This window comes from Notolabrus celidotus, chromosome 7 (genome assembly GCF_009762535.1).
Source record: "Notolabrus celidotus isolate fNotCel1 chromosome 7, fNotCel1.pri, whole genome shotgun sequence".
Classification (NCBI taxonomy): Eukaryota; Metazoa; Chordata; class Actinopteri; order Labriformes; family Labridae; genus Notolabrus; species Notolabrus celidotus.
This window is the reverse complement of record NC_048278.1, coordinates 18844846-18862280: the sequence shown is the minus strand read 5'-3', so window position 1 is coordinate 18862280 and position 17435 is coordinate 18844846. Positions and strand designations below refer to the sequence as shown.

At 42.4% G+C, this 17435-nt stretch overlaps 1 protein-coding gene across 1 annotated transcript in view; it reads left to right on the top strand.

Moving 5' to 3' along the window:
- Window positions 1–4787: 4787 nt before the first annotated feature.
- Window positions 4788–17435, top strand: part of klhl5 (kelch-like family member 5) — a 37750-nt gene continuing 25102 nt past the window's right edge. The window contains 4 exon segments of the mRNA XM_034688830.1: window positions 4788–5191; window positions 5193–5450; window positions 5452–5733; window positions 10483–10671. Coding sequence (XP_034544721.1) covers window positions 5145–5191; window positions 5193–5450; window positions 5452–5733; window positions 10483–10671 — 776 coding nt within the window. The 5' untranslated portion in view covers window positions 4788–5144.

The window sequence follows — 17435 nt, the reverse complement described above, 5'->3', positions numbered from 1 at the left end:
AAAATAGGGGCTGCTGTGTGTAAAAAAAATGCCATCAGTAGACACAGGTCCTAAAATCCTCCTGTGGCTCTTAACAAGAGCTGTGCAAAACCTGATCATTAGCCTTGAGTTATAAATTATTGAATTATTTGTTCAAGATTAGCAGAATTGGATATATAAACTGATGAGTTTATCAGACGTCTGTAGCCTGTAGCTTGATGCTATACTAGGTGCTACTAGCACAATACATGTTCAAACAAACTTGCACTATGGCTAATAAAACTCAGAGGTTTCCACAAGGACAAATATGTGGAATACAAATTACAATTTGTCTTGCTCTTTTTTATTTAAAGATCCTGAAGTCTGACTGCCTACCCTTAGATTTTTTTCAAGACTTTGAAAGGTACAGAGTGTAGTATATAGCTGCATTTAGCAGAACAGACTTGGCATTGAAGGAACATAACATTTGTAAGAATATTGTAAACTGAGAATTAGCCTATTATATCTACATAACGAGTGGATACCCTTGCACAGAGGCTGCCATCTTGCACTGTAATTTCTTTTTTACAATAGCACAGAGCGGACAGACTAGTAACATACACATTTTTTTTAGTCATGGTCTTGTGTTATGCACTAGTTGGAAGAGAAAAAGAAGTGGGTGTTGTGCGCAAAAGCATTTGTATGAGTATACAGTTTTGACGGTAAAACCATACTTATCATGCATCACAGGAGCTTCTTGTCCTCAAAGGACACCTCTGCTTCACCAAAGAGAAATCTGAGCAAGGTAGGGTTTCAATTTACTATCTTACTGCTAGATATTGCTAAATGTTCCCATTTCTACACCCTATACCTTTAAAATAAAGTATAATGTTGAAAAGCATTTTATAATAATGTAAAATTGTCTGAGCACCACAGCATATTTAATATGACTGTAAACAGCTTCTCCCTCAGCCTGAAGCAACACCAAATTCTAACCTCTACCTGATCAGGACTGCCTTTTGAAGGTCTGTCTCTAAGCAAGTGCTTGTCTTAATTACTCAGCCGAGATAGAAAAAAAAACTCATAAAAAGATAAATAGTAGAAACATAACATACACTTTAACATACATGCTCAAACTGTTGGAGTCCTTCCATTCTGCAAGCCTTTTTTTCCTTGGTGTGAAATAAATTTTCTGTTCAGTAACAAAGGATATGGTGCCTCCAGATCAATGAAACTGCAATCATACAGACACAGACACGCACACACCATCCTTCATGTTCATATGTTGGGATAGCTGGCCTGTTGATGTGGAGAGGTAATTATTGCTTGGCCAGTCTGAGCTGGCTCTGGCTCTCAAGGACGGACAAGCCTGCAGCTACAGCACCAAACAACACTCTGATTACACAATAGGAACAGGCAGTGCATGTGTTTGTTTTGATGTAGGTTGTGTGACTTGAATGGAAGTGTGTCCTTGTATTTCTTTATGTTTGCAAACAGAATGCATTGTTGGTATATGGTTCATAACCTACTGAAAGCTGTGTATGTGTGTGGGCATATACAAGCATTTGATTTGTGTGCACCTGTGGACATATATAGAACAATGACTCTCACAGCGTCGTCCCTGCAGGTCTCCACCTCAGGGAATCACAGCCACAGTCCCATCACACCCACACATACATGCCTCCACACACACACACACACACACACACACACACACACACACACACACACACACACACACACACACACACACACACACTGCTTTTCAGTGTGTGTCACAGTTTGATAGCAGAGATGGACAGCAGGAAATTGAAGCTGGGGAGAAGATTGGCTAGAATAGGGTGGAGGAAAGGAGAAAGAGAGGGTTTCAAAGACAGTGTACGGTAAAAAAAAAGAAAAAGGAGGGAGAGAGGGAGAGGGAGAGGGAGAGGGAGAGAGAGAGAGAGAGAGAGAGAGAGAGAGAGGGGAAGAGGGAGAGAGAAAGATTGGAAAAAGGCCATTGGAGGAAGAACATCAGTCACAAGGGATCATCACAAACGGGCCAGACAGATAATGATTCACTTTCAGGCCCCGTAAAATCTTTTACGACAGCTCTCCCCAGATGACTGCTACCTGTTTTTTTGGCTCTGTATTTGTGTTTGTGTTTGTGTGCATTAATGTGTTTATGTAATGTTTGTGTGTGTGTTTGTACGCGTCTGTGTGTGTGTGTAGTTGAAATCTTCTAGAATATAAAGTGTGCATAAATGAGATTTAGTATGTCCATGTGTGTTATTGTGTCCCCCAATCTGCAAGCACGCTTGCATGTTTGAATGCACATGAATGGGACGATTACCTGGTGTGAAGTTTGGGAATGGGATTTCTTTGGGATATTTTGTGTATTTTTTATGTGTTAAGTGTGTATCTGTGTTTATGTGTTTGTTTGTGTCCAGAGTGTGGCATACAGCCGTAAAAGCTTTGCCAGAGACTTTTGAGTGATGATGTTGAGCTACCACAGCCAGGAGACCAATAACAGAGAGCAGCTCAAGAAGGCTCCTGCCAAGTGACCAATGATTAGATCCAACAGAAGGGGACCAAAGCTGAATGGCCCGTCGCTGTTCCCAGACTTCCCCTAGTCACAGGACGGCATTTTCAGCGTGAGGGAGGTGGAAATGCATTGTTTTTTACTCTCTTGGTCCTGAGTTGTTTTTCTTCTTTATTTGAGACAGGCCCTGAAAGAGGGGGAACACTTGGTTCCTTCTGTAAAATGCACCCTCAGGTTGGGACTTTAAAAAAGCAGCATTAGTAAGTTGTTCATCCTTCATGGAGTCTTTAAACTCCAAAAGCATGAGCGCAATACAAAATCCATTGATGCTGATGTTAACATATTATGCGACCTCTTAGGTAGAAGTAAGAAAAGGAAAGTGTCCTAATGTATTTTTTCTAATTCTGGTCACCTACACATCAGGGGCTAGTAGGCATTGGCACTGGATTCGTGTATCGACCAGAAAACTTGCAGATACCAAATACCATGGGGTGGCTACATAGTTTTGAGGCTGATACTAATGCAGGTATCAGTATTGATAATATGTATCACTGGCAGTATCGGAACAACTCTAAGATAAAGTAGTAATACTTGTCTCCAGATGCAGAGTTGATGCTTGGAAGCCAATCAAGTCACCACATATGCAAGAGGGGAACACAAATGATAACTCTAGTATACAAGTTAGCCACCTTTCTGGTTCATCTTGAAATATTGCTTTAATGCTCAGACCCTGTGTTAAAGTTCGCCTTAATGATGCTGCTCCTTGTTTTTACTCCCCCTTGCAGGTTAGGCTGTTTATGTGTGCGTGTTCATGCACCTGTGTGTGGTGTTTGTGTTGCTTTGTAGTATTGATCCGTTAAAATAGCAGGATGGTCCTCTTGGATGTCAGTGAAAAAAAAAATCTATTTCTCAGAACAGTGGTAAAAGTGAAATTGGCCGTGTTCATCTGCTCTGTTCAGTCACTTATTTTAGGAAAATATGAGACTTCAGGCCTGGCTGCTGTAGTCAAATTTATGAGTAACACATCTTCTGTCTGTGTAATTCACAAACTGACCTCAGCTGTTGACTCATTGATTTTGCAGTAGTGGGGCACCTAAAGCATTCCTCCCTTCTTCTTGGTGGGACTCCATCCAGAACTCGCAGTGGCACATCCTGTGGTCATCCCAGGGTGACTGCTGAGGGTGATGGAGGTTCTGGCTGGCTGGTCTGCTGCTGGTCTGCTGGGTGCCCCGGGCGCCTGGATAGGATGGCTCCCACAGGACCTGCTGCCTGCTCATTACTGTCTATGAATAGCTGCTGCATTGCAGATGGAGGGAAAAGAGGGAGAAGGAGAGGGTGATGGGTAGGAAGTGTAGTAATGGATGGAGAAGAGCAATGGTTTGTAGAGAATCAGAAAAAGGAGATGTGTGTGGTTTGTGTGTGGGGAAAGGAACAAGTGAAATCTCATTTTCAAGGACACTGAGGTTAGCTGCTGATTTGAAGTCATTTAGGCTATTCTCCGTTTTCAATTACTGCTCAAACAACAAATCAACGCGTCAGCTGATTGCAGCACTGTTTCTCAAACAAAGTGTAATTATTAGGCAGCAAAAACATAAAGATGGAGACTCACAAAGACACAGATGTTGAGAGGAATGAGTGAAAACAGCCAGACCAGGTAGTATGATTAAATCTGCTGCCTCATTACATTTCTGTCTTTAATTAGTTTGTAATGATCGCTGCTGCCTCAAAAAGTCACACTCCCAAGCCCCAGTCACTGTTGACAATTATTATTATTATTATTTTTTTACCTTGAATCCACATAAGATTGTGTGAAACAATGTATGCTGGTGTGCTACTTTGCAACAGCTCAATACTTGTAGGCCTTCTTGTTTTCCAACTGATATTTGACTTTTTTTTTGTCCTGCTAAGAACCTAGAAAAATTCCACAAATTGTCCATGGTAAAATGTACTCATAAGGGCTTTGTTGTATCCTGTATCCTGAAAATATTTTAGCACTCAACATGTAGTTTTAATTAAACTAGCAAATTCACTGGCGTAATTACTAATTGTAAGAATCTGATGTTTTTCGATGTTAGGAGGTGGTCTTAATTAATTTTGTTTCTGGACTGCGATTTTAAGGACTATTTAATACTTCTGTTGGATTTCGGATAGTTGTGCAATTTGTCTGCAAATATTTCAGACATTTAAGAACCTATAGACTCAACATGATGAGAGCTTTCTAGCTTTATAGTTTGTATAGGTGCCAACAGATTGACCATTTGCTTCCATTTAAGTAATATTGATTGGATGTCCGGCCTGTTGAGTTATGATGATGATGATGATGATGATGATAACATAATGATCACGAGCCTACCCAGCTACTAAATGCCTGTGGTTTGCACTGCATTATTTGGCATGACTGACATTAGTTTGTCCTCGTGATGTGTGTGGCTTGGATTTGTCCACAAAAAGATTTGGGTTCAGATGTTAAAACTCTGTGTAGACCTCTCTCTCTCCCTCTCCCTCTCTCCTCTCTCTGTGTGTCTTCTCTCATTCCGCTCACTCCCTCCACTCGCGGTTAACGGGCGTGCGGTTGCCAGGAGAGACGCGCGTGCAGTACCGTGTACGGTTTTAACGGCAGAGCGGCGCGAGCTCTCCCCGCCATTTCCTCGTGCTGAACCGAGGAATGTCGAGCAGCGGCTCGAGCTCTTCCTCGCGGAAGGAGTTCGATGTGACAGATCCTCAGGATCCGATGGAGGTGGTTTGGTCACCCCGCGGTTCCTCCGCCTCACTCCCCGCTCGGAGACTACTTCGCCGGGAGGAGAGCGGGCGGCAGCTCCGGAGACGGTCCGTCAGTTAGCGGCAGCAGCAACTCGACTTCATCCAGTGTAACACCCAGCCCGGGGACTCACGGCGGGCTGGTAGCCAGCGGCAGCGCCGGGTCTAACCTGTGTACCGGCAGAAAGTTTGCTGATCCGGCAGGGAGTCGGGCGGTCCGGAGGCGCGGCAGCCGGAGCGACGGGCAGCTCCTGTCCCCGCTCATTCAGCCAGCCAGAGTGCAGGAGCTCTGCAGCGGCGCTGTCGTGGGTCTCTCCGCCGCCACATCGTCGTTCCCGGCCGGTGACAAGCATGGAGCTGTCCGGAGAGGCTCCGGTACCTCAGCTTTTGCCAGAGCCCCCCTCCCAGGTCGGGCCTGAGGAGGAGGCGGCGGCACGGGTAGCGTCGGGCACTGAGGAGAGCAACAATCACCCAGAAACCGACTCCAGCTCCTGCAGGTAAGGGGGGGACGGACTTCTGTCGGTTCCGGGACTTTGAAGCCAAAACTAGCTCAAACTTTGTTAAAGAAATTTAGTCCACTAATAAACTCATGAAAAGTTTGGTAAAGTGTGGAGCTTTTTCACTGTTAACATAAAAAGAGTCAACTCTAATCTGGACTTGATGAATCACTGCTCCATCTCATTCAGCAGACCAGTTCACATCTGTCAATAGCTTTCTGTCTCCAAAACAGCAAAACAGGACATGTGGAAACTGTGAATGGGCGCTTTCTGAGTGGGCTATAATAACATTTTGTATAAATAACTACATACTGTTCAGACAGTATGCAGACTAGTGGAGGAGGGCTACTCATTACAAATAGCTGACTGTGGGAGAAGATGATGGCTAAGTACCTTTGGGACAACATGCAGTCCACTGATTCCCCCCTCAACCTCTTAATGAGGCTTTACCAACCAGCCTTTGCCACATTATACACACAACACACACTGACACAAACACCATTCCTGTGATGATTGGATTTACTGAGTCAAATTAACAATACGACTCCAGAGCTGAGCCCGAGCATGGAGCAACATACTGCACTTGACATTTTTACTGTTTTGTCTTCAGTGACCGATTCTTCCAGCTCTTTTTAATTCACAGTCCTCGTTGCTCTGCATGTGCATGTTTGAGTGTGTAGCATGCACGGGAATGCCTGTCCAGCTGTAGTGATGTGAAAAGGCATTTAATTAAATAGTTGCCATGGAGACAGCTTAACAATGCAATTAGGACATCAAAAGTCCTCCATAAAGCACATCTGCAGACCTCCAGATTTCTGTTTTTATTACGATACAGCAGGAAATGTGATGAAGTTAACAGAGAAATAGAGGCAGTGTTTACCATGATAATGCATCTGAAAGCCTCCTATTATACTCTGTGTTCCCAAGACACACATCAGATACATAAATGATTCATAGGTCATGCCCGTGCACAAACACACACCACACTAGCACTTAAAAACAGTTGGAGCAAATGCAGCCATGTCTTTAAATCTACTCCTCTATCTTCACTTCATTTGTTTTCATTGTAAGTGTGTATGTTTGTGTGAGAGACAGAGCAGAAAAAGTATTAAAAAATCTTGTGTTATGCAAGACTTGATGTCTGCTATATCTGCTATGATGACGGGGCAGTGGAAATTGTCATAATAGTAATGCAAATGCAGACGAATATCAGCCTCATCATGAGCAGAGAAGGATGTGAACCTGCACAGGTTTTGAGTACATATCGATATCATACATGTGCATGAATAAAGCCGTGTCCCCCTTACATATTGTGGTTGCCATACCAACACAGAGATCCAGTCCTGAGGCATACATGTGCAGCTTTTACATGTATGTTTAGTGTGTGTAGTAGTGTGTGTGTCTTTCTGTATGCCTCCTTCTGCCTTCTGAGAGCTCCTGCGTACGATAAGATACTCCAAGAACACAAGTGGCAGAATCCCAAATGGGATCATGGGAAGAGACGCGTACAGAATCCCAGAGTGGCTGACGGCTCGCCTCGACTCCGCTGATCTCCTCCTCTCCTTTTTTAACATTCTCACTCCAAAACCCGCCCCTAATCCTACTGTGTCTCCCTTACTCACTCTCTCCCTCTGTCCCGTGTTCCTCTCTGCCCACCCTTGTCCATTCACTTGCTCTTTCTCTCCCTTTTTCCCCATGAGTATAGTTGGAAAACAAAAGCTTCTGCATGTGTGTCATGGAGGCTGTAACATGTGACCAGACAGGCACACCGTGACATGCTGTATATATCAGCTTACAAAACCAAGTTTCCTTTTGCAGTAGCCTTTTAGCCCGCAGGCTAATCAACCCAGATAGTTAATCACGACGGGGTTGCAAATGTGTGTGAGAGAGAGGCAGGGAGAGACGCTGAGTTACAGCTGTGTGAGTGTCCTTGCCTGGTGAAGGGGTTTAAATAATCTGGCTGCATGGTGTTGATTCACCCCTGTGTTTCTCCTCTGTCTCTCTCTGTTTCTTTCTCTGTCCATGTTGAGTGCCTGCCAGGCTCAATTAAGGGGACTGGAAGGCAGCGTTCCCCCTTCAAAGCCATCTCCTCTGGCAGTATTTAGCCCCACCATTCGTCTGCATACACAGTCACACACACACACACACACACACCACACACACACACACACCACACCACACAACCCAACCCACACCATACACACACACACACCACACACACACACACACACACGTCTATATATTCACACTCACACAAGAGGACAGGATAGCTGGCCAAAAAGCTGCCTTGGGTGAGAAAATGGGATAGGGAAGAGAGGTCTGAGGCAGAGATGGATGATGGGATGAGGTGGATGAAGTGAGTGATGGATGAGATTAGTGGAAGATATAAAAGTGAGGACGAGAGGTGGATAAAGAGGAGTAGAGGACGGAGGCAGAGGGAAGATGACACATCACCATCCGGCAGCATACATAAGACAAAACTGTGTGTGCATGAATACTGCGCACGGTATTCACTCCAGCTCTTTCCTTCAACTTTACCTAACAGCGTCAAAACAGAACAAATCACAGTTTCTCCCCTGAGTGTTTTACACCAACAATAGCAGATTTATTTTGCATCTTGGGAGTAGCAGAAAGAGGCTATAAAGACAACACTGACATTTTATTACCCTCTAAATTGATTAATTGAGTCACAAGCTAGTTGCTTACCATAGTTGTCTGTAGTTTGGTGCAGGTCACGAAGGGTACATTAGGTTTTGAGTGCTGTTTTCCTTGGCCTAAAGCAAAGCTGATTCAAGTTGTAGGTATAAACCAAATGGGAATGTTAGAGGCCGGAAAACCAAAACAACGGGCTTAAACTTCTACCCCCTATCCCATCATTTCCAACCAAATACTGATACATGGGTTTTGTGTGTTGGTTGATACTGATCCAATAGTAGTGTTTTATTAGACATCTGTATTTTGGGGATGAGACTGGGCTCATTCTCGATGTGGAAGACAACATCAGGCTCCACTGAAACTAGGGTTGCACAATCTGGATTTTTTTTTCAGTTTCTAAAAACCTGAGAGTAAAGGCTGATTTATACTTCTGCGTCAAATCGACGACGTAGCCTACGCCGGGGGTCCGCACGTAGCTGATGTGCACCTCCTCCAAAATGTAACTACGCGTAGAATCAACGCGGACCACAAGCCCTGTGATTGGTTCGCTTGTATTTCCTGCATTTCCAGCACTTCTGGGGCTCCCCGCTCATCGGCCGCACATCGGTCGTGTATTTCATCTCCTGCTCTCTTCTTCCCTGTAATCATGTCTGTATGACAACATTTATCAGCTGTCGATTAACATAACACTCTCTGAATCTCTGTGGAAAAGTCAACAGAGATCGTAGCGGTGCCGGAAGCAGGCGACTGGCTATCAGAGAGTCCACACTGCCCTGAAGTGTTTCGGCGGGGAATTGCTGCACGACACGGACACATCGACGCACAAGTATGAGGTGCTCATGTCCGCGTCAGCCCCTGCTGCGTAGGGGAGACGCAGAAATATAAATCAGCCTTAAGAGAGGCTAAGGTTTAGTAAGCAATGTTATATATTGATATACAAATTAGATATACAAATAAAAACATTATAAAGAATGGGTGAAGCAAAGACTTCCATGTGCTGCTAACCCCTAACAGGACCTGGACCAGAAGACAGTCTCATCAAAGACAGAAAAGAGGACACACAACAGATACACTAGGAGAATGATTTCTAACTTATGCTGGAGTTTAGGATCATTTAGTCATCCTTCTTTAAATCACGTTGTTCACAAGCTGCATTTTCAGAGCCCTACCAGAATTTCTGTGAGCTTTCACTTTGTTTATTCCAGTGGGACTGTGCAGGGTAAAGTCTCAATTTAAGACATTTTGGTTCGCAAAAAACTCCCCCTCCCACACACACCCACACACACACCACACACACTCACACCACACACACACACACACACACACACACACACACACACACCACACACACACACTCTTCCACATCCCCATAAGAGTGTGATTTCTCTTTAGCTGTAGAAGTGAAACGATTCGTCCTTGGAGTATTAGTTCATTTCTAATCTCTTTGTGCTGCAGGGCCAGTCTTGCCTCTACTGCTGTTAAATTAAAAATGGAAGTACAGCTCTGGCTCTCATAAATTAAAAGCTGGTTTGGGAGCCATGATGGCTGCTGATTCACAGTGAAGCTCAACTTTGGAGCTGTTTTTTGATGAACACATACACACATACACACACCTCATCAGCCAAACTGGAGGAATAAGACATAACAGCCCAAGGCTTTGACTCTTCCACCAGTGAATAACAAATGTTGAAGCCTTCCTGGTCTCAAATCCTGCTTCCCTTCTTGCTGTTGGTGTAAAGATAGAGGAAACTAGTTGCCATTTGGGAGCAGAGTAAATTACAGCGTATCCTATGGGCTTGACTCTCACAGCTATTTAATTGGCAGCCTCTCTTTTAAGTGGGCTAAATTTATCTGGTCATTTACTCCTTGTAATTGGAGCATTAAAGGGCCTTTGTCTGCTTCCAGCAATGTACAGTGACCCTGTTGAAAAGGGAAGAGAAAACGTGTGAAGAAATGGCACATGAAGACAAAGAGCAGCAGCGCACACATCTGTCCCTTTGTCTGAAACTAAAGGGATCAGCATCAACACATGCACCCAAAGCTTCTGTTTCCTTGTTTTTGTGTTCATTTGTCTGTGTTGTTTTTGTGTCACAGGACCTCAAACAGCAGTGCCACGCTGTCCTCGTGTGTGTCCATGGAGCCCTGTGCGTGTCCAGAGGAATCTATGTGCACAGCTCTGTCCCATGCAGATGTCACCTTCTCCAAGATGGAGGGCTACCTGAGGTCTCGGCAGCTGTGTGACGTAGTTCTGGTGGCAGGGGACAGACGGATACCTGCACATAGGTAGGAGCAATGAGGACCCCTCACCCACCCTCCTGTGCACATAAACATAAACGTATGTCGACATTGAGAGAGAGAGAGAGAGAGAGAGAGAGAGAGAGAGAGAGAGAGAGAGAGAGAGAGAGAGAGGAGAGAGAGAGAGAGAGAGAGAGAGAGAGAGAGAGAGAGAGAGGAGGAGAGAGAGAGAGAGAGAGAGAGAGAGAGAGAGAGACCCATTCACTCTGTCAGTTTTATTTTCATGTCGAAGTGTGGACCACAAAAAAAAACACAGGGTGCGGTAAACTTTACTACATCCCTATATAATTCTCAGATATGGATCATTTCTCTTTTCTCTCTGTGAGAATCACCCTGTCATAATACAAACCTTTTCTTCTTTGTCAGCATATATACCTGACAATTCAGGCCTCACAAAAGGTAACAAAATCCAATACATCAACAGCTCTATGCACAAAATAAAATGAACCATTTCTGTATTCTGGATATATTTATGCTCAAAAAGGAGTTCATGGAAGTTTAACATTTCGCACCAAACTGTTTAATAATAACAACACACCTAAGGAAAACATATCCTTAACTTGGCTAGATTGTTCAGACTTGTAGTCTATTTCATGAACTAGAAAAATGAGCATGTCCACAGGGTGAGGACGGTAGTGCCCTCTTGTTTACAATCAGTCCTGCTGCATTTCTGAGAGCAAAGACATTGCAGACATACAGAGGTAGTCCTTTGCTAATTTAGCCAGCCATGTTGTTCTTTGGTTTCTCTTCTTCTGTTATGTAATGTGGGTTACCAAATGCTTTGGTCATAGTTTCAGTGTAGTTCAGCATTACAGCCAGGAGCTGGTAAAAACAATGAAAATCACATACACTACCAGTCAAAAGTTTAAGAACACCCCAATTTTTCCACTTTTTTATTGAAATCCAAGCAGTTCACATCCATTCAATTGCTTGAAATGGTACAAAGGTAAGTGGTGAACTGCCAGAGGTAAAAAAAAAAAAAGGGTAAGATCACCCAAAACTGAAAAAATAATGTACATTTCAGAATTATACGAAAAGGCCTTTTTCAGGGAACAAGAAATGGGTTGCTGTTCTGCAGCAATTGAGGTTAGTCAAGCCTTGAAGGTTGGTGCTACCAATTATTACAGGTGTCCCAACTTTCCTTGAGTACTAACAACCCCCTCTGTCTGCATAAAAGTAGTGTTGGAACATACTGTGCTACCATACCCTCGTGAGCAATATTTGAACAGTCTTGTACTCCAGAAAGTAATGTGTTGCCAAATAAATGGCCAGAAAAAGATGCCAAAGGTGGCTACTTCGATGAGTAAAAGTTTAGACTACATTTTGGTTTATGATTTATTTTTGAAATTCAGTTGTTTATTTGTTCGATGTTTTCATTTCAGAGCACAAGAAGACATTGAACTGCATAATTTTCAATAAAAAACTTGAAAAATAGGGTTGTTCTAAAACTACACTGGTAGTGTACTTTAAGATGATATACTAGTTGCATGAACTCTTTGATTTGCTATAATCATAATGATAATTATTCAAACATTTGAAAATCCTGACCCCTTGCTAAATCAAATGAAAGATTGTCATTTTAAATTCCTAAGATTTAGGTTAATAAGGGCTGAGACTTTTGATTCACAGTGATAGGCTGTAAGAAGGCTTAGATGAAGATGAACTATCAATATCAAATCTTCTTTTAGTATTTCTAGAAATTATGGCAGAGATTCGATAATTAGTTTCCGTTTTCAAAACCCTTTTGTTCAGTGTTATCTTGCTGAAAGGTTGTGTTTCTCCTGAACTGTGGTTGGTTTTTCCCTCCTCTGATATTCTCCTGACTGCCCAAACTTTCTAGGCAACCTGTGCAGAAAAAAACCCACAAAATTTACATGGATTAGAAAAATTGTGAAATCTATCTTGTAATTTTGACATTACTGACAACAATTAACTGGTGTGTCAGAAAATATTTTGCACATTAATACAAAAAGAAAACAATCATTTTGCCTTGTTTTTAATGTAGCATATATTATATATATATATATTATATATATATATATATATAATATATATATATATTTATATATTTATAGAGAGAAAATACAGAAACATATAATGTGGCTCAAGCATGCAATGATGACACACACTGTGCACACAGGAAACAGTTAGGAAATTATATATCACACACACAGCAGAACTAGAGGTATGCTTATAGAAGTCTCTTTATTTTTGTAGTCTCTGCAGCACACTAAGTCCACAGAGTCTCTGAATCATACATCAAACACACACACACACACTCACTTACACACATACAAACTAACACGCACGTGCCTGTCATCCACCTCATGGCCCCACTGCACCGCTCTGTTGCTGTTGCTCTCTGGGCATGTGGCCACTGGTTCAGCTGCAGGGTCCATCTGCAGCAGGATGAGACCAGAGAGCCGCCCTCCACCCGCAGAAAGACTCCTTTTCTCTCACTGCCTTCTTCTTCTTCTGCCTCACTTGATTGCTCCTCAAGGCACAGATGGTGACAAACAAAAGACCCTGCTGTATGAGAATCCTAATGGTGTATGTGAAAGAGTGTGTCGGCATCTGAAGTTGTGTATGTGTGCCAGCGAGGGGTGGAGCAAGACACCTTTGTTTGAAGTTGTTGTTTTGTTTGCAATTGATTATACTGTATGTGTAGGATAAAGGTGTTTTTTCTGGGAACAAAACATACACCCTCTCCCTCTCCCTCTCCCTCTCCCTCTTCCTCTCCCTCTCCCTCTCCCTCTCCTCTCCCTCTCCCTCTTAGTCTTACATGTCTTCAGAGAAACGCAGCAACATGCTGAATAGGCGAACAGTGTATAGCTGCACATTTTGTGTGGAGTTTGTTGCAAGCGTCGAGCTCTATTATGCGTTTTGTCTCTGGGGCTGTACCCGCACAAATACATTATCTTGCAAATCTTGCTATTTCTGTTCCCTATATAGGACACCTTTGAAAAAGAGCAGCCTCAACTTGTTTTACTTAGCGTACCTGTAGTTTCAAAACCATTTGTCTGCTTTGACTGTGAACTGGTGGGTACAGTTATATGGGAGGTAACAGAGGCGGGTGCATACTGGTATGAATAGGGACAACTGTTACTCTTAAATCTCTTCCTAACAGCACACTATATGTGAACCTTGTGGAGGTGTTGCTGGAAATCATAGGATCCCCAAAGTTGTATTTCAGTCTGGACAAAAATGTCATATGGCTATTGACACTCAAACAAACCAGCATATTTCCATCCCTGTAGCCCTGATTATACCATTAATGAGACTAAAATATGTAAGCCCATTCCTTTTCCGAATTATTCTAGAAAAAGTTCGACTACTGAGTAAGTCTCTCCTTCCGTCCTCCTGTTGTTTTCCAGCTCTCTCAGTTTTTCCATTGGCCCTCTGCACTGAGCGGCAGATCCATACTCAAAACAGACACAGAGTTCAGTTTCCTGCTCTCGCCCTCCTTTCCTGAGTCCAACTCGTCTGTTTCCTGCTCTCATCCCTCTGGCATTTTGTCTCTTTTCTGCTCTCCTCCATTACAGCGTGACACTGTCTGCCGGGTCTCTGTCTATACGAAGGTATAAATAACCTGCCGCTGTGTATATGTGCCGCTTATTGCTCGCCAGACCCCACATGAAAATTAGTAGTGAAGATGCTGTATGTGTGGTGAGAGAGAGATAAGAAGAGACACCCAACTTGAATACTGTCTGAACAACTTCCTGCTGACAGTAGTGTATTTCACACACACACACACACACACACACACACACACACACACACACACACCACACACACACACACACACACACACACACACACATACACACACACTACCTCTCCTGTGCTTCAGGCTATCTGTCAAGATCCTGGGTGGCACTCTGTAATGAGACTACAAACATGTGCATAACACAGACACATCAGGAACACACACAGGCAGACAGTAAATGAGCAGAAAATTGCAAACCAAAATAAATGTTCTATTTGTTCATAATGCTGTAATGCGACCGGGCAGATCTAATATGAATAGGAAGGACTGTTCTGTAACTCAGGAGCAGCTACTGCAAAGGCTTAATCCCTTCAAGTTTTTACTCTTGATCTTGGGACTCCCAAGAGCAGCACCTATGTGGTCTCACTGGAGTATAAAAATGCGGGACATTATTAAGAAAGAAAGAAAGGTGAAAGTCTGTTTAAAACCTTAAAAAAAACTAATAAAATGTAAAATTAATTCTGGCATGGACCGGACACCAATGCAGTGAGGCTAAAATTGGTTGAATGTTGTCGATCTTACTTTTGGGTTAACAGTTGGCAAAGGCCAGAGATGATACAGAGACACATCCAAATGAAGGCATGGATGACTCTACCCCAAGCGGCAACTTCCGGTCTAAAACTATGAAGCCCATGCGGAAGTGTCATAAACTGTAATTCATCGAGAATCCACTTGAGGCTGGCTGCAGAAACACCGTAAACCATATACACCAATTCAAAAAAGACGATATTTGCAGCATTAATAAACATGTCTACAGACTGGTACAAAAAACGGCTTGGCTCTACGTCGCTAATTTCTCCATCAGCACACACTGTACGGGGGTGATTTTTTTTTTAACCCAACGTTTCAGAAGATATTAAGATTACAAGTTTTTGCCCAAATAAGGACATGACTGACTTGACTCCCGGACAGGAACACATAGCTGTTGGCTAGGAGGCTCAAACTCTGCCTCTTTACGTCACAATCGCTTGACAGCAGCAATATGGCTGCCAACCGACGATTGGCCTCAAAACAGCGCTTCAGAAACAGATAGTTGACGTCAGGGATACTATGACCATATTTAAACAATCTATGCTCTATCCATGCCTTTCAAACACAAATAGGGTTTTACCTTATGTAAGAGTCTTAGCTGGAGGAAAGCTAAGACTACTAAGGACACAAGTTGCCTTTTTGTAAAATTTAAATGAGCATTTCAAAATCCCACCAAGATTTTTTACAGTAAGCAAATACAGTAACATTAAGATAAACAGCACTGCAGTGATCTGGAGGGATTTCTCAATCAACAAAATACTCTGCTTGATTTCACAAAGACATCTCTAAGAACAAAAAAAGGACACTTTGTTAGTGTTTCTTCAACCTTACTTTTTGTGAGTGTGTACTTCTCATTGACATGAAAGGGGGATGTTTCTTTATTTACAGTGACCTTAAGATAATTCCTCCTGTCCTACATCTGGTTTGCTATCCACTAATCCATAACTCTTCCTAGACTTGTTCACTTCCAAAACACTACACATCAACCTCACTTTAAACATATCTCTATCCTTCTATTTCTCTCTCTTCTTTTCTTTTGCTTTCTTGTCCGTGAGCTCAGCTGCCTGTGATTGACACATGCAAATTAAGTAATCTCCTCTCTGACTGCACGCGTTGGCATGTCTCTTACACTGCGTGCCAGGACTTCAATCTGGCTGCTGTTGTTTTCTCCTTTTGGGCTGTTTGTGTGAGCTCATTGGGGAGATTTGTTTTCTGAAATAACAACCATGGTTAACAAAGAAATGGAAAAATCTAGAGAATGGGAAGATTTATTTAGTTTGCCCAGTGAATAGAGGAGCAAATACAGAATACAGTGTATGAGCAGAATAACAATTTAGTACTGACCTGAGAGTAATATGGCGACAGCTTTCTTTTTGCTTCATTATTTTTCAGAATGTAAGACTTTAGAGAGCATTTATGTTGAGAGACAATCATAAGAATCAGATTTCAATGTTGTAAAAAAAAACCGAGATGTGCAAATACCTTTCTAAACTATTTAGGAGAGGCATTTTTGAAAATTAAAAAGCAAATGTCATTTTCTTTTTCATTTTAATTGTGTAACAAAATTAGCATTGTTGAAGATGAAAATTAAAATGCAAATAGGATTATTGAATATTAATTTTATTTATGAGTCAAATAGTGCGCACATGGGGCGCTGGTGGCCTAGCGGTCTCAGCGCCCTACATACAGAGGCTACAGTCCTCGTGGCAGAGGTCGCCGGTTCGATTCTCGGCTGGTTGACCATCTCCTGCATGTCTTCTCCCACTCTCTACTCCCCACATTTCCTGTCTCTCTTCAGCTGTCCTCTCAAATAAAGGCAAAAAAAAATAAATAAATAGTGTGCACATATTTAGAAAATTAAAAAGCATTTCTGTTAATGCGAGTTAATTTTTAAATTTGCTAATTCATTTTAATTTTGGTACATATATGCTTCCATATTAGAAAGGTTATGAGCCTGTATGCAGTCTGTGTGCACTTTGTGCTAGATAACTTTTTAATAATCCTTTGGAGACCTTTAATGGTGGCACTGTGTTCAAAGATAAACAAACTTAAACAAACACTTTACTTCAGATGGAAGTGTCATTGAAATGCACTGTAGTTATTAAAAACCTGACTAACTGCTATTAAGAGACAACATGCTCAACTGCAGTTTGAATATGAAGCTTCTCTCTCTGAGGATAATCATACTCTTTATCCTCAATATGCTCACTATGCAAAACATCTGGAGATGCCTGAGGCCCATGCTCAGCTTTTGTTTGCACAGTTTTTTTTTTCCGACCTCTAATAGTATCTCTTCAGAGAAGGGAGTACAACATGAGTCCCATTTGGAAAGTATTTATTTCTTCGGGGGAACCAGGTGATTTAATATGTAATATTACATGCACTTAAGGGTCATTTTAATCCAGTCTGGAGCACATATGTATGTACAGGTTATCTTCCATTTTGCTGCAGTAAT